This window comes from Mercenaria mercenaria, chromosome 10 (genome assembly GCF_021730395.1).
Source record: "Mercenaria mercenaria strain notata chromosome 10, MADL_Memer_1, whole genome shotgun sequence".
NCBI classification, from domain to species: Eukaryota; Metazoa; Mollusca; class Bivalvia; order Venerida; family Veneridae; genus Mercenaria; species Mercenaria mercenaria.
The window spans coordinates 9,812,521-9,830,847 of record NC_069370.1 but is presented as its reverse complement, the minus strand read 5'-3'; the positions used below and the strand labels follow the sequence as shown (position 1 = coordinate 9,830,847).

Sequence of the window (18,327 nt, the reverse complement as noted above, 5' to 3'; positions counted from 1 at the left end):
GTTCAATAGCCTAAAAAAGACAATTATGAACAAAATAGAAAAAAAATAGTGCAACAACACACACTGAATTACGTCACGCACCCGATATGAAATTCAGGCGTCAGTGTATGGAAAAATGTTGACGTTTCCGGTAGCAGTGTAACTTAACGGGGAATAGAAACGAGTATGTAATAATCATTGTTACACGTGCAGTCGGCTGTATTTGAAATAACATGTTGCACCTACGTGTCAACACATTGGTTCAAGTTTTGATGCACTTTCACTCTATCTCTGTTATTATTAAATGTATTTGATTGTAGCTGTGTCTTAATGTGACTGTTTTTTTTTATTCCTTTCCTCTTTTTGAAGAAAAAAAGATAATGATTTAACTGAGTAAGCTATGCATAATTCTTTAAAACAAGCAATACTAGTCTTTCATCAACACAAAGTGCTCGGGGTGAGCTATTGTGATTGCTCACCGTTCGGCGTCCGGCCGTCCTTCGTCCATGCATCCACACTCTCCTTGAAACTTGGCTTGAATGTTCTTTGGCCGGTCCTCTTCCAAAGTTGTTCAAATGGTTCCGCTTGGATGTACATATATATATAGGGGCCGCCAGGGCTAAAAATAGAAACATCTTTAAAAGACATCTCTTTTACCGATTGTCCAGTTTTGAAATAATTTCAAACAAAATTAATGCGTCTTGTTTGATCCTCTACCATGTTTGTTCAAATTGTTCCGATTCGTCAAAAAATGACCGCCAGTGGGTGTTGTCTTTTTTCCCTATATACATTTAGTGGAAACTATAAAAATCTTCTTGTATGAAACTGTTGGTCAAATTTTGAAATAAATTCACATAAATGGTCCTTGTGTAATGATCTACCAAGATTGTTCAAATTATTCCGATTTCTCGAAAAAACATGGCCGCCAGGGGGCGTGATCACTTCCTGTATATATTTAGTGTAAACTTAAAAGATTTTCTTGTATGAAACTACTGGCCCGATTTTGAAATAGTTTCACACAAATGGTCCTTCTGTGACACCCTACTAAGATTGTTCATATTATTTTGATTCGTCAAAAACATTGCCGCCAGAGGGCGTGGTCACTTTTTCCAATACGTATATGATGGAAAGTTTGAAAATCTTCTTGTATAAAACTGCTGGCCCGATTTGAAATTAATTTCACGTAAGTGGTCCTTGTGTGACCCTCTACCAATTTTTTTCAAATTATTTTGACTCGTCAAAAACATGGCCGCTAGGGGTGTGGCTATTTTTCCCCTATATGTAGAAACTTATAAAATGTTCTTATCAGAAACAGCAGGTCCAATTTCAAAATAATTTTACACAAATGTTTCTTGGGTGACCCTTTACGAAGATTGTACAAATTATTCTGTTTCATCAAAAAGCATTGCCACTAGGAAGTGTGGTCACTTTACCCCTTATTCATGTAGTGGAAACTTAATAAAATATTTATGTTTGATATTGTCATACCAAATCATTCTCCCAGTGTCTTACCCCACCTCTACCCCTCCCCCACCCCCACCTCATCACGGACATACACAGTACCTGCCTGTATCACGGCCCTCTTGTTTTAATGACCGCCTGGAGTAAGACTTCAAATATACACAAAGTGTAGCTTTCCGAATAAGCACTGCTTCACTTCAAATCTAACGTTTTCAAATAGACGCATTAACTGTGCACCAGACTGGTAATAATTCTGTAAACAAATTGTTTAATGTTTGTATGAGAAACTTGCCACCTTGACCAATATAGCTGTAGCTGCTGAAAGGTCTGCTTGTTTTTATTTCTTAAAGTCAAGTGGTAACAGACAATGAGACTTTGCGAGTACATCAAATTTCGATTGCTCATCATAGTTTTGTTTACAATTAATACGGCATTTGAAAGTTAACCGGTTATAACTAAATAACTGTCACACTGAATGCATGAATACTCCAGATATTATTTTTATTTTTGCTTACAGCAGTTGGCAGGTCTTAATGGTTACTGATGTAGGTACCGACTGTGTCGACATGATTTAATGGCTATTGATGTAAGAATGGACGGTGTCGGCTGGTTTTAACGGCTATTGATGTAGGTACCGACGGTGTCGGCTGGTTTTAATGGCTATTGATGTAGGTACCGACGGTGTCGGCAGGTTTTAATGGCTATCGATGTAGGTACTAACTGTGTCGACAGACTTTAATGGCTGTTGATGTAGGAATGGACGGTGTCGGCTGGTTTTAATGGTTACTGATGTAGGTACAGACTGTGTCAACGGTTTTAATGGCTATTGATGTAGGAATGGACGGTGTCGGCTGGTTTTAATGGCTATTAATGTAGGTACCGACGGTGTCGGCTGGTTTTAATGGTTACTGATGTAGGTACAGACTGTGTCGACATGTTTTAATGGCTATTGATGTAGGAATGGACGGTGTCGGCTGGTTTTAATGGCTAATAACTAATGTAGGTACCGACGGTGTCGGCAGGTTTTAATGGCTATTGATGTAGGTACGAACAGTGTTGACAGGCTACTGATGTAGGAACCGACGGTGTCGGCATGTTTTAATGACTGCTGATGTAAGTATCGACGGTGTCGGTAGGTTTTAATGGCTACTGATGTAGGAGTCGACGATGTCAGTAGGTTTTAATGCCTACTGTTGTAGATACGAACGGTATCGGCAGGTTTTAGTGGTTACTGATGTACGTACCAGCTGTATCGGTAGGTTTTAGTGGCGACTAATGTATTCGGCTTGAGGGTAGCTGTTTAACCGGTAACGAGGCTCTTGATTGTAGATGCAGCTCGAGGGTAACGTTGTTTTCATCTGTGCATAATGCAGTGATGAAAATACCCAAAACTATAGATATATAGCCATAAATCAGTGCGGTTCATAACATATGTAGCTCCTTTTCTACTACTGTTTGGTCCACTTAATCTTTAACAGTAGAATATTTTTGAACATTTAAGATAGATCAAAATGTTAATTTGATGGCACAACCATTATTTTTTCTGTGTAAAATTCTAGACAATCACAAAAAAATCCTCTTTTTTTTCGAAATTTTACCATTATTCTACATGGAAATGTTGCTTTTATGCTGACAACAATGTGTCGAAACTTTTATTGCAATCCATCAAAAAATTAAATTAAAATTGAAGTATCAAAAAACGTCAACAATGGCTGAAACAATATACGAAAATAAGTTGTCAAATTCTTTTTTGGCAATAGATTAAAAACAAATAAGATATTTTCCATATAATTCTGGAGTGTTTTTTTAACGGTATTGTCCTATATTTCATGGCGAATCAAGAAAAATAATACTTGTAACGACAATATGTTGACCAGATAATAGATTTAGAGATTTTTTCTGTTATTTTGAACAGCGTAACTGGTGGATAAAGTTCAGAGCGCTTCGGTCAAGTGTAATTTTGTTTCAGGAAATAGAAAACCTCGGAAAATAAACACGAGATCAAAAAAAGTCGGAAATACAGAAATATAGACTGTTTATGATGAGTTCTTTTTCATTTATGTTTAGGTTGACTGTTACCTGACTGGAAGACAAATGCCGGAAGTAGCCAGACTGTTCGTACCTACGTTCTGTGTCACGGCAGTACTCACGCTGCTGTGTAGATGTTGCGTTAACGCGTCTCAAAATGAAAACGACTACGAACTTTTCAGTGAAAGAGGATTTAGAAATAATGACGAGCTTTCAGACAATATGTTACAACTGCTGTTGTTCCCAACAATGCTTGAACAAAGAGACGCTATAGAGGACGACCAAAATGGCGTTATAAACCCATTTCTATCGTCTGATTATTTAAATAAAGAAACCTTATATCCGCTAATGGACGATGAACAGTACATAATAGAAACGCCTGATTCACGTGATCAAATTCTGTCCCAGAACGATTTTAAAGCAGACGACATTGATAAGTATGCAAAACCGAGTTTGTCAAAATTGCTCAAGGTAATTGATCAATTAAAATTACCGGGGTATAGACACGTGTCCACGAGCGATGAAAAAAGAAGTTGGAATGACAATCCTGCGTTTGGAACTCTTGTCAGTGCGGTGGGAAGATTAGGGCGTTTGAATGATGGTGAATCAAAAACGGAAAGTAGGAGGTTCCATTCGTGGGGTGGATAGCGCTTAAAGCACAGCAGACGGACTTGTATACAAAAGTGTATATTTATGTTGAAATTCACCTGCCATGTTTGCAGCCTGAATGCGTCTCAAAATAACTTGTAACAACGTGCAAATCACGGATGTTTTTTTTATACTTGATATTTTATCCTCTTACAAAATGTACGAAAATGTGGTTTTGTTTTATTTCTATTCATACGAATTTATCTTTTATGATAAAATGAATATTAATTTTGAAATCTCTCATTTACATCTAAATGAGGAGTGGGCATCTTCCAGACATATGTAAAAACAATCGAAAAATTGAAATTATTTTAATAAATCATGTTAGTCAGTGAGTTTTCAGCAGTATTTATTTATAAAATTACAATTTTTAGAAATTTGACCAAACTGTGTTAGTCACGCAGAAAAACTTTGATCGAAATAAGGAGATATTAAGCAGAATTTTATATATCAATCAGAAGAAACCAACTTTGATATTTATTTATGATTTTTCATTTTTCATAGACGAACTGTCAGTATTTATTCTATATTGAGATCATAATGCTCGTAAAGAGACGTGTGTCCCTTTAGATACAATAAACATATATATTTGGCTGAAAGAAATCTCTTTTTGGGAGCATAAACAGCTTTCTTAGCACCGAGGGGAAAAATCACATGATACTGCAGATTCTTTTCGTTTCTATGTCATGTACGTACAATGCTTTCAAGATAATTAAGAACAGTAAAACAACAATAAAGAACTGGTCAACCAATCTAAAACTTTAGACTATTTAGATAGCCAAAATTTGCAATTTATCAGGTAACCCTGAAAGTACAGTATACGCACTGGGACGGTGACAAATTAAAATAGACCGGGGTCGTAGAATCCTGCAGATCTTAAACTTTTACACTGATCTGTATTTGCTTCATGCATAATGATGAAATACATGTGCAAATAAACAATAATAACATATTTTGTTGCATCCATAAAACCAATAAAACGTAAATCAAATTTTTCCTACTTCAACTTTCCTACGATTATTCTAACCGCTGAGAGGTTTTAATTTTTCATATATGGCCCGGGGAATGAACATCATGGGTATTGAAAAATAATAAAACTTTCTTACATACCAGATGTGGATTTCCGGTATTCTTACCGGTGCTGGAAAAATCCATCTTACTCCTAGGGGATGTAAGATGACTCTCGTATTACGAACTACATATAATTATTTAGAAGATTTATGTAGTTATTTACATTGTATTTCATAAAACGGAACAAAAATCCAATACCTTCACAGTTCCTCTTTATTCATGATAGTAGATATCTCGATTAAAAAAAAAAAACATTAGTTTTTCAAAAAATCGTAACGTTACGCTACAACCGATAAAACAAAACCGGACCAAAGCTTTGTCATTTGTCTTTGAAATGTCATGACGTCTTGCTGTTTACCGATGTTGGTTTCCCACGCTTTGTGTAAATACGCAACTATAAGAAATAGTTCTAAACAGAAAGTCCTTCGATTGATTTTATTTTACAATAAATTCTTGAATATAGTATGCAAGCAAAATATTCTATCACTGGCTGTAGGTGCAGATGGGAATTACTGGCTCTCGAGAGACTGTTAGCGCGGTAACTCGGCAGGAGCCTCGTTACCGCTGAAACAGTTACCCTCGAGCTAGCCTTACTTATTTGGCTTATCGGGATGACTTATTTTCTGATCTGTTATTTCATAGTTGTCATCCATCTAACGGGACAGCGACAGTCAAAAGTTATCACGCGGTCCCAAAAACGTCCTATCATTTGGACTACCCTCGAGCCAGATATTCCCATCTGCACCTACAACTAGTGAAAGAATCTTATAATCACAGATATCGGATCAAACAGTAGAATCAAAGATTACATCGAACTCCAACTACTAGTTTACTCTTAGCAATCAGTACATTGAGAGCATAGATGCAGCTTTACAGAGATATCATAGTTAACACACAAAGACATACGTTATGAAAAACATTTTTAAAAATAGTCAAACAGTCAAAACACCTGCGAACCATCAGCATTTCTCTATTATATAACATTATCATTTGTATAATAAGATCTACGGCAAAAATACCAACAATGTTACATCTAAATTTTATGGTCTTAACTCAAGATCAGAACATTAATGAAGCCCTGTTTTAAACCAGAGCGCACATCTTACCAATCTGTATGGAAATTCTCAGAAGTCTTTTAAAAAATTACACCCCTCCCCCGCCTTGTCATAAAGGAAATCGATGAATTTGCGTAGGCTGATTTTGTTAACCTTTCTTGGTAAAAATAGTTCACGTAAGCATACAAGTTCGATCTATAGTGCTACACTTCTTCCTAAATCATACAAAGACGGTTGTATCTCTGTGGTCCACTTCAATGTAGTCCAGATGATACAAATATTAAGGTCCTATTATATTTGTACCACATTCTTCAAAGTGTGTGTCTAAAGTGCTGGGTAAAATGAAAGTGAAACTGATCAAATTGATTAAAGTTTAACAGACTCTTGTTTTAAAACGAGTGCGTATTAACTATAATTCATTAAGACCGATAGGCTGGACATCCGATACTTAAAAGCTTTTGTACAGCAGTATAGATTTGTGGCGTTCCGATTTGTGTCGGGTGTAGTGACACGTACATGTTTTACTAATCACATATTTATATGTTTACGTTTCTTTCATATTGCTAAAATTTTATTAAATTCAATACAGTGAGAACGGAACGTAAGCATTCATATCTTAAGATGCATTACACTTAAAACGTTTGTGTATGCCTGAAAGTGTAGATTTATATCCAAAGGAGGTTATTCACTAGTATATGTAGAGTGTGTATTGTTTTTAAGACGGATTATTAGCTAAATATTGATATGAGGCAGTCATCAAGTGCATTTCTGAGGTAAGTAGGAACATTCTGGTGAATTAAAAATAGCAGACATTGCATTTTAAAAAGTCTGACTAGTTTTAAAGATCATTGTTACTTGTAAACATATTCTTATTTTAGTAGGTCACAGTTTACAAGTTATACTGCAGAACAAAAACTACTACTCTACCCGTTTATATGGGCCAAACATATGAAAATAAACTTGTAAACCACACTGAGTCTAGTCTCGCGGTCAGTTCTTGGTTATCTTGAAAACTGAATCGAGTATGTGTCTAAGTGTTGGTGTTTTCCCAGGCAGAGTATTAGTTTGATTACAAAGGTCGAGCATTTCATTAAGTCTTACTTGAAGCGCCCAAACTTGATTCTTTACACATACAAAGACACTGTCTTATTTTCAGAATTGCAAGGCATTTGAATTACCGACGCACCTTTCTAGCCCGTGACTGCACACGTGTTGATATTCCTTCCCTTCCATTTGAAGCGTTTGATAGTTCAGGTATTCAAGCTATATTACTTCATATTATAAACTCGAAATATCTCTCACCTGGTGTTCACGATTTAAAGGTATTTATTATATACCCATTTAAATTCTGTCAAAAATACAGCCAATGTTGTGAAGTTGTGTTTCACAAGTAAATGTGAACTGACAGAAAAAAAATCCGTACTGTACATTTTGTATTGTGTGTTGCAGGACTACTTTCATTTAACATACCTGACCTAACAGTTAAAACTAGGGCACATAAAGACTTCGTTCAGTTCTATTTTAACGTCGATAAACATTAAAGATTTCGTTCGATAACAAAACAACAAACAAAAAGGTGGATGTATATAATAAAAGGGTCATTATAACAGTAGCTAGATCTGAGACTTTCTATTCGGCTCTCGTGGATTTTGCAAGGTCGGATCACACTCGGCGCGCCACGTGAGATTCGATCTTGCAAAATCCACGAGAGCCGAATGCAGCATCCCATACCGAGCTATTATTATAATAACTCTATTTTAATATACCGGTATAATTTGATTGAAAGATATTTATCTATTTAAACTCTCACTCAGTGTTTTATTTTAAGGAAGAAAAACGAACTGATAGAATAATAAATTTGATAGGTTAAATAGAGATCACGATATATAAAAGAATTTAATACATACTTACCAATTCAGTAGTGCAGTTGTCATATAAATGGTTAGGCTGATAACTATACTGTCTACTACAAAGTAACCAATTCAGTATAAGAAACTGATTATATAAATGACAAGACAGTAATCATTTAAAATATTCAACTAAACGCAAACCCACAGGCACAACATAAAAACACAATACATATGCATTTACAAAATATTGCACACGATACATATAACAAAAATCATTATACATATCTATACTCAGTTCCAAAAAAAGTGTGCACTTTTTAAGTTTAAATATTTCAAAAAAATCCCCGACGTTTTTGTTTCATTTTTTCATACACTTACTCTCAGGTATAACTCAAAATCTAAAATGCACACCATTTTGTTTACGAACTGATTTAAATTTTGGTACCAGACATTATAAGTTTTCATGAAAATAACCGAGAAAAAATAAGAGAAAACTAAGTGCACACTTTCTTTTGGAACTGAATATATAATCACATACAATTACATAGAAGTTAAAACATACGATAATCATTTCATTATTATTATCAATGTCTTAGAAGCTGCATTTCAAAATCTCAAATTGTAAGGAAATGATTAAAGCACACAAAGTCAACCATATGAGCACAACTGTCTTTGTGTCACATACCATTTCCTCTAGAAACACCCTATTCCAAAGTATAACATACTACTTTGTGAGTAAAACAACTTCCTTTGATAAATTATGTTCAAAGTAAAACACATAAATATTGATATATTAGAAATTTGACAAATAAAAAATTAAGTGAGCATATAATTATTGAAAGATACTTGTCATATAATTTGATCTTAAATGTAAAACAAACAAAATTCTCTGTATTTCATGTTTACAATGTTTTTACCCAAATTCTGTATACACGTTATATGCATTACTGTAAAAAAGAATTGAAAACGACCATTACGGTCGCAGCCTACGAATCCATAATGCATATAGTCGCGACTCAGTGTACGTATTCTGACACTGACGTCATAAGCTAAGACGTTTCGGCTGGTGAAAGGATGCTGCGTCATTTTCAGATCGATTGTGTTGGTGGCAATACAACTCATAATTATATACTAAAACGGTCCATAAACGGATGGTGCGTGTCTTCCTGCCATAAATGGTCATGGGTACCAAAGCCCTCGGACAATTATTAGATAGATTTTTTTGTGGTAAAATAGACATTCTAACATGGTTCGATTTGTTTTTCAGTTAAACAAAGAAGAAAATCAAGCTCTATATATTCTGCGATAAACAACGGTTGACGCGCGGACCGGTAAGAGAGCATTATGACGTCAATTATGACGTCATATTGCCGCATGACGTTCGATACATTACTCCTCATGTAAACGAAGTCCAGTATAACATCTATTAAAATATATCAATGAGCATGTCAGAATGAAAACAATCAAGGCCTTCTTGTTATTTATCGTCTAATTTACCACGGTTCATCGTTCAGATGCTTCAGTATTTAACCACTCGGGCTAACGCCCTCGTGGTTCAATTCCTGCGCTTCTGAACTCTGAACCGTGGTAAATCAGACGATAAACAACTCGAATGCCTTGATTATTTGTTAAATATATCCTAAAACAAATGCAATGAATAAATATAAATAAATGTCAACGTAATAAATGTGAACATTAAAGTGTAGTTGTATATAACATATAATCAATACCAAGGATAACACAAAAAGAGAGCATAGGCTAAAGCTTTCTTATTTCCATTGCGGTCCTTTGAATTTATCATATGACATACATCGGAATTGCACTGTGCGTGCCTTTATTGGCAAGAAGGAACAACCAAGCCGTTTATTATCCTCTTAATAAATGAATTCATTAGGCATGAAGATGGTACATAATTTTATTTCAAGCTTTTCATTCTCTTCATAATTATGATTAAGTCGAGTCAATGTATATTTAGAAGCTACCATTACGCTCCAATGAAGAAGATGACTTTCGGTCAGACAGCAAGGAAATGTGACCAGAATTAGATAATAATATGAAAGTAGGTGCTACCTAAAAGGCAGAGCTCTATGAAAAATCACCAGTGCCCGTTAAAAATTAAAGGAGTGGTGCTGGAATTATCTGGAATTATGGATTCGTTTAGGAAGTTTATGTTCTTTAGATCTATTAAAATTATTAATGATAATTCATGATTTCTGAATGCATGTTTTAGACTGCATCAAGATTAATTCTCGACATGTGAAAACTCTACAAATATTCTGTATATAATCAAAAGAAAGTTTGGTATAGATTAACATCTGCACCAAGATAAAGAAGAAAAAAACGTATTTGAATAATTTCTGTTATTCTATTTAAAACGCACTGCATCAACAATTTTACATAACTAATTATCATACTGGAAAACAGTCACAAAATGATAACTGCTTCAAATTGAAAAGCTTGAACTTTGAAAATTTCAAACCTAACAGAATCTCATTAGGCCAATAGCCAAAGGAATTTTGTGTCTTTGCGTGTGAATGTTGGGCAATGAGGACTTAATGTAAAAAGTTAATGTTCCAATTCCAAATTTAATTACAATAGACTTTATTTATACAATATTTTCAAAACTCATAATAATACAAAAAAAATGAAATAAAAATTAAAAAAAAAAATCTGGTCCAGGTGAGGTTCGAACTCACGACCTCTGGATTACAACGCGAACTCGCTAACCACTACACCATTGTGGAGTTATGACGTCATCAGACAAACATAAATAATTATATATAATAAAATTCAGTAATGGCAGCGTGACAAAAGTCGTTTCAAACTGAAAATATTGTGTTTTATTTCTTTTTTTCTTCGTAGAAAATGTATTTAGCATTAATTTCTTATTATCAAACGCTCATTTGCATTTTTATTCAATATTCAAAGCAGTAAGCGAGACGCTTTTGTCAACCGTAAACAGTAAGCGTCTACTGACGTCTTTACTGATTAATTACTATGTGCATAGTGTACTTGAAAAAATCCGAACAACACCGATTCCAAAAAGTACCACGAATTTTCAGCTCGATAGTATACACAGTTAGATCTCTCTATTCATTTTATTTTTCATACGTTTAACTGTAATGCGACGCTGTCGGCGCCGCTTCGCGGCGCCGGTAGCTCTGCTATAAGCAAGTACAAACAGGCTTTTTTCTCTTCTTTCAGGAACGAAAATAAATCCATGGAGTATCCTTACCCTTGTAGAGTCAGTTCGGTCTTTCAGTTTTTCCCAGTATGCAACAGTGGGCCAACCACGCCGCTCAACTCTCGACTTCCACGAGATCTTGGATACACACTTGATTTTTATCGTTGGGGCTACCGTCGACATAAAGCGACCCTGTCATGATTTTGAAGGACCGAAATTCCCTCTTTATGTTATTGAGAAACTGAAGTATTTAGGGAAATCTTCAAAGACGCTATCATATGAAATTTATGATTGCAGTACAGACACGTTACAGGTGTCATGCGATCTGACGGACGTTCTTGTTTCTGGCGTAAGTCGAAAACCTGTCGCTTATCCAGCCTGGTGGTTGCAAAAGCACGGTGACCTCATAACACCAGAAAAGGCAAAGCTCTCGGAAGACCCTATACCAACTGGACAACCTGCAGTATCAGAGGTCAAGGTTAAATCTGGAGATATAGATACATTCCAGCACACCAACTGGGCTTCGTATCTGAAGTTCTGTTATGAAAGTTTGACGGAACATGCGACGGATAATTCATATGAACAAATGAACATACAGCGTCTTACCGCTGGTGTAAAGTCTTGTAAGCTAATATACAAAGACGAAACAAACTTTGGGGATAATTTGACGGTGAAATCATGGAATTCTGATTCACAGGAAACTAGAGTAATATTTAATGTGTTGAAAGACAAAAAGTTATGCATGTATTGTGATATCGATTTCTATTGAGATGAGTTCCATACTGTGCTGCTTATTTAAGAAATAACATAACAGAAGTTATAAGGAATAACATAATAACAGAAGTGTGTTTAATTAATTTTAACACTAGGAAGATTTTAAACGTACCGCTCAGTGATTATTGCCTGCGACGTATATAGCCAAATCTGAATTTTTAAAGTAATAAAGCACGCTTCAGATATATATTATTTCGATTCCATTATGTCATATAAGTTAGTAGAGCAAGTATGTTAGCTCTGGTTGTTGGTCGTTAATATAAGTAGGCGGACATGGCGTCACTGAACAGTATGTTTGAACGTGTACCATACATCATTACGTCATGTTTGTCAGAGGTTCATTAGTTATATCTTTATTATCAGTTAATAAACTCGATGTTTTCATAAAATATATAAACAGTGTTTTGATATCTTTTTCTTTAAAATTCATTGTGAGGTTAGGCTACACTCATATACTAATGAGCATAATCTGAAATTGGCGTTTTCATCCTTCTTAACGATTCTATTGTTTCTTCAGCAATGACAACGCTTTACAAACTTTGAAATAGTTTGGTTAACATACGTTCTTTCCGGCTTTTTAATACAGGTGCCATGAGCACGACGAGGAACGTTTGAATGAAGGTCATTAGTCATTAGAAGTGATCAGCTTTAAAAATTTTATTTTCCTGAAATATCATTGGACTCCGAGAGCATCCCTTCTCTTAAGTCTGCCTTCTCTAATCCCAAATTATTATTATTATTATTATTATTACTTTTATTATACCAGATTTATATAGCACCCTTTTCATGATTAACACGTTCAAAGGCGCTTTACATATAGCAAACGCAACCACACAGGGCGCAAAATTCATCCTCTACTGGTACAGACACAGAGCGATATAAGAGTGAGATAAAGCCCCCAGAACAGACAGAGAGAACGTTTTAGATACAGACGTGTCCGGCTAACTTAACCTAGCTCTTTGCGAATAGACAGTCTGGTTCTTTAACGTGCCCGGTGTATAGCACCGATACACGCGAAGCCGTCTTTCCTGGGAAGAACCAGTACAGGCCACTAGTTAGGTGGGAGACACTCAAGAGCATTATTTGATTTTTTTTTCACAAAAATTAATCCCTGCAACAAATGATATGGTTACAAACAGGGCTGAATAACACTTTTGATCTATTTCTCACATCAAATCCCATAGAAATTAAAAGTATAGACACTGTCCTGGTACCTGGCACACTGTACTGGTACCTGGCATTTCTAATTATGAGCTTACATGTGAAGCCTAGGCTAATCAGTCATAACCAATATATAAAGCTGCTTGGTTCACATAGTCCATGCCCCTTTACCGATTTACAGGTAACAACGCACAGTCAGTTATAGTTTAAGAAATTGAAAATGTTACAACCTATTCATACAAACTAAAAGAAAAGCCATAAAGCCCATTGTAACTCTTGGACCGCCCAAAGTATAAAACGTTCAGGTAAGGAAGCGAAACAAGTTATTTTAGATTCTTGTAAAGAATGCCGACGCCAAGATCAGTTGACATTATAACAATTTTAAGAACCAGATCAGAAGAAATATCAAACATTCTTAATACGTGTACACAGAATACAGCTTAAAACCCGAAAGATAGAAATGAAAATAAGGATTCCCAAGGCATTTTTACACTATCGAGAATGGTAAACATATTATATAGATGGTAAAGACAAAGCCAAATTCCTCAATCATCAAAAAATTAAATCCGTCTTTAATGGCCATTTTCAAAAATGACCTTTTTAAAAATAGTTCATCTTTGAGAGACCCAGTACAAACTCCATTCAGTGATATCATAAAATACTTTTCTTATGCAGCCAGTCAGCTAATTTCACAAATTCAATGTTTATTCTAATTTAAACTTGTATTTAGCAGCCATCTGCATTTATCAGTCAGATTTTGTCGCTCCCTAGATGGCTGTTTAATAAAGTTTGACTGCACTCTCAACCATTTTATTCTGATAATTCAAAACACTAAGCGTAATTAAAAACAAACACTTGTGCTCAAGTTACACCCATTGTTTCCAAACTTTTCCAAAAACCCATTGTCATAGTAAACCTACTCAGTTGGTTGGTCAAACAAACACCATAACGGATATGACTGTAAATTCATTTCAGACCAACATTTATCCTTTATCATTTGAACGTAAGTTCCGGTATAAAAGGTCATGTGTAAGCCAAATATTAAAACCTGTTCCAGGACCAATTAAGGAGTCTAATTCAAGGCTTTACAGATTAAATACTGTCAAATGCTTCCGATAAGATAATAACCACCAAAATGAACCAAACCTGATTTACAAGAACAAAGACGAAAATGTGTGGGTGATGTTCTGAATGTTGGCACCTCAGCTGCTTTCTGAAACAGCATTAAAAGTATGAACTCGCAATCTAGCTTAAGTAAAAAATCCTTTTGCGGTCTGTATAATAATCCATTGTTGCAAATGTATAGTCTCCTAACTTCTACCACAGATTTAAACTGGCAATTGAACGGGTGATATCTCACAGCCGAAGAAAAACTGAGAGAAACACAAAGAAATAGCACAAAAAAGAGTTTACTTTTATTTCAATAAAATAGAAATTGCAAATTGTGTGGAAGCACCCGTTGCACGTCCAATGATTGGGTCCGTTTGTACATTCCTGCAGTGTTTACGGTATGAAAGCTTCTGTTTAAGCAAGCCATAATGATCGACGAGCTTCCAGCTAATGCTGTAGGTCATTTAGATGAACTAAATATTGACATTTGCGGACGACTGTCTATTGACGCTTGTCAGACTCGAAAGTAATGATATAGGAAACTTGAATACAAATTTGGACGTCATACAATTGTAAACAAACGGATGACGCACATATTAGACGTGATTTGACTGAAGGTTGTGCTTCTGGGGAATACACTCTTTACCCTTACCATATATGGAATAATCAGGTCGTTTCTGTCCTTCAGATAACTGTGGAATAAATAAAGCTTAGCGTCCGACCGAACACAAACAAGTCTTTCTCTATGAAAGAATTGTCCTTGAATTCTTTACTGCACAATAAGGGAATTAACATGAATGCATGTTTTTAAATTGTATTACATACATATAATTATATAACAGTTGTTTTATAAAACTTAGATATATTTTGCATCACTTACCTTTCGATTTATGTAACATAATTATGTACTTTTTGTGAAAAAGTAAACTCAGTTACAAATCTTAATTCATATTTTTCATGAAAGGTCACAACCATCATATAAAAGAAGAAAATGTTTAGTTCAGTTTCCAGGTCAGCGATGTTTTTGTACTTAGGTCTGTGATTTTGTTATGTTTACATATCGGTATGATTCAGTACAATTATGAGTAGAATGATTAAATTTAGCGACGCAAAAATTGTCGTGATAATACAGGCAAATTAGTGGCGTTTCGTTACGTTTGTCAAAGTATTACCCTTGTTAGCTAATGCTCATAAAGTATGTGTACCATGTCAAGCACCACTCAGACATTGTTGTTCGGAGAGTCACCATGTCGAGCACCACTCAGACATTGTTGTTCGGAGAGTCACCATGTCGAGCACCACCCAGACATTGTTGTTCGGAGAGTCACCATGTCGAGCACCACCCAGACATCGTTGTTCGGAGAGTCACCATGTCGAAAACCACCCAGACATTGTTGTTCGGAGGGTCATTTTCAGCCTTTGTAATGGATCAAACTTGACTCTCTACAGATCACTTGCCCCACACTAATGTTAGGTCGAGCCTCACTCGGGGCGTTGAATTCTTCATGTGAGGAAGCCATCCAGCTGGCTTACGAAATGTCGATGCTTCTACCTAGGTGGCCGCCCGTGATGAAATAAGGCACGGAGGGGCACCTGGGGTCTTCCTTCACCATCAAAGCTGGAAAGTCGCCATATGACCTATAATTGTGTCGGTGCGATGTTAAACCCATAAAAAAAAAACAGAAAAAAATATAATAGAGCATATTGCAACACCAAACATCATAAAATATTTTCAGGTCAAGAGCAATCTGACTAAAGTACATATCCTATTACGCTACGCATAGGATCTGAGAACGACCTATTCATTGCCTCGTTCTGACGACCCTTTCGCTAGCCAATCAGAGCCTAACTTACAACATCTTGCAAATCTACCTGTAGCCTTGACTTTTGATATTTACAATTCTTATGTCATAATGTATCAGATAGCCGGTTAGCTCAGTCGGTAGGCCACTTGCTTTGTAAGCGAGGGGTCCCGGGTTCGAGCCCTGGAATGACTGCACATTTTTCTTACTCTTTGACATTCGAACAAGTCGTCTGATTGGATAAAATAAAAATAGCAATACTGGAAATCCAAAATATACAGAAGACGAATGTGAATGGGTCGTTCTCAGATCTTCGTTTAGAAGATCAAGTACTTTAGTCAGATTGAGGTCAAGAGTGGCAAGAACATGTGTAACACAAGTATTAAAACTTGTTTAAGGACCACCAGTAAAGTAGTCTAATTCAAGGTCGTACATATTAATTTAAATTCGATAACTTAGGTACCGAAAATGTGTAAGTACTTTTCTAGAGATTGCAAGTTATGTGATTGCACCCATTGCACGTCCACTGACTGGCTGTACGTGTGAACTTCTACATGTTTCACCGTATGATTAGTTTTTATTAGTTTAAACATATTTTATTGCAATATCTATTTATATAATAAATACATCTCAGTTACACAGCTTCAGAATAGTATATGCAAAAGGGTTGGGTAACAAGTTCTCACAGCATTATTAAATACCCTCCCCTTCCCAATATTCACTTACATGAGATGTTGCTACAAAATGTATTTATCATTCAGTTACTATTGAATAGAAAAGAACTTTTTACTAATGATCTAATGCCAAGTTCATTCAGATGAACTAAATATTGACTTTTGCCAATCAATGTATTGTTAATTGACGCATTAACGATATAGAAAAACATGAATATAAATCAGCATGTGTTTTAAGTGTAAACAAACGGATGACGCAGACTGGACGTGATCTGACTGGAGGATGTGTTTACAGGAATACACTCTTTACACTTACTATATAGGGAACAATCAGTTCATTTCTGTCCTTTAGATATCTGTGGAATAATTATAGCTTAGCGTCCGATCGAACAATACGAGGTCTGGAATGAACATGAATGCATATTTTAAATTAAGAAATGGTTTTTTTCGGTGTTCATGCGAAATGAACGACAGAATAGGATTGAATCGCTAGCGCGATTCATCGATTTGCCGATCCTATTCTGTCGTTCATTTCGCATGAGTCCAAATGTATCTCGTATTGTACAGAACAATGTTAAATAACCCTTTTATTCGATATCTATTTTATTTTAGTTCAAATTAAAAATGATTCACTGAATATTGTAGTTCTGCCTTCCTCATTTCAACTGTACTTAGAGCGCCTACTTCACCCGATTTACATTCGGAACATTTTCACGCGTTTCGCGCTTTATGTTTAACATGGGACTTTTTGAACCGTCCAAATACGGAAAAAATACAGGTGTTTTTGTACGCACGTGTGTCCAATAAGGTAATATATTGTACGGTCACGTGTTGCAAATGAACGTTCACGATTGGATAGATAAAATAGATATAGAATAAAACATAATTATGAACATTTTCTAAAAAAAAGTAAACTCAATGTTTCAAACTTCATCGTTCAGTCTTGGGGATATAACAAAATACATAGGTCATAGAATGGTTTAACACTCAAATCCTAAGAAATCAAAAATTATTTGGAGAAACTTGCGAGTGCTTGTCGGTGTCACTCCTGTCTGAACACCGAGCGTAATGACGACACGCTATTTCGTGCGTTTCGACGTCGGCAAGATCGTTATTTGGTACCATATTTCTATCTCAAATCCGTAATAAAATATGATCTGTTACGGTGAAAACAGATGCTGAAATAGATTTAACACACACGTAGTGGAAAGCAGTTTCTTTGTCCTGTCCGTCAAATACCGGTAATGTTCCTATTTGTATATTTTTGTATGCATTGTATTTATAACCGTCAGAGTCTTATATGAAATATCGAACTGAAAGGCAGTAAAAACTGGGCCTAACTAAATTAAGAAATGAAATGATTTTTTTCGGTGTTCATGCGATTCATGTTTAATTTGCCGATCCTATTCTGTCGTTCATTTCGCATGAACACCGAAAAAAATCATTTCATTTCTTATATTTACATTATATTTCCTTTCCATTTGTAAACTACATAACATTATGAATTGCATATAATTTGTAGGATTTAAC

At 35.4% G+C, this 18,327-nt stretch overlaps 1 protein-coding gene across 1 annotated transcript; it reads left to right on the top strand.

Moving 5' to 3' along the window:
• Positions 1–6,711: 6,711 nt before the first annotated feature.
• Positions 6,712–12,452, top strand: LOC123560497 (uncharacterized). The gene is made up of 3 exons (XM_045352682.2): positions 6,712–7,015; positions 7,399–7,496; positions 11,297–12,452. Exons 1-3 carry the CDS (start codon positions 6,987–6,989, stop codon positions 12,043–12,045), a joined length of 876 nt encoding a protein of 291 aa, XP_045208617.2. The 5' UTR covers positions 6,712–6,986; the 3' UTR covers positions 12,046–12,452.
• The last annotated feature ends 5,875 nt before the right edge of the window (positions 12,453–18,327 follow it).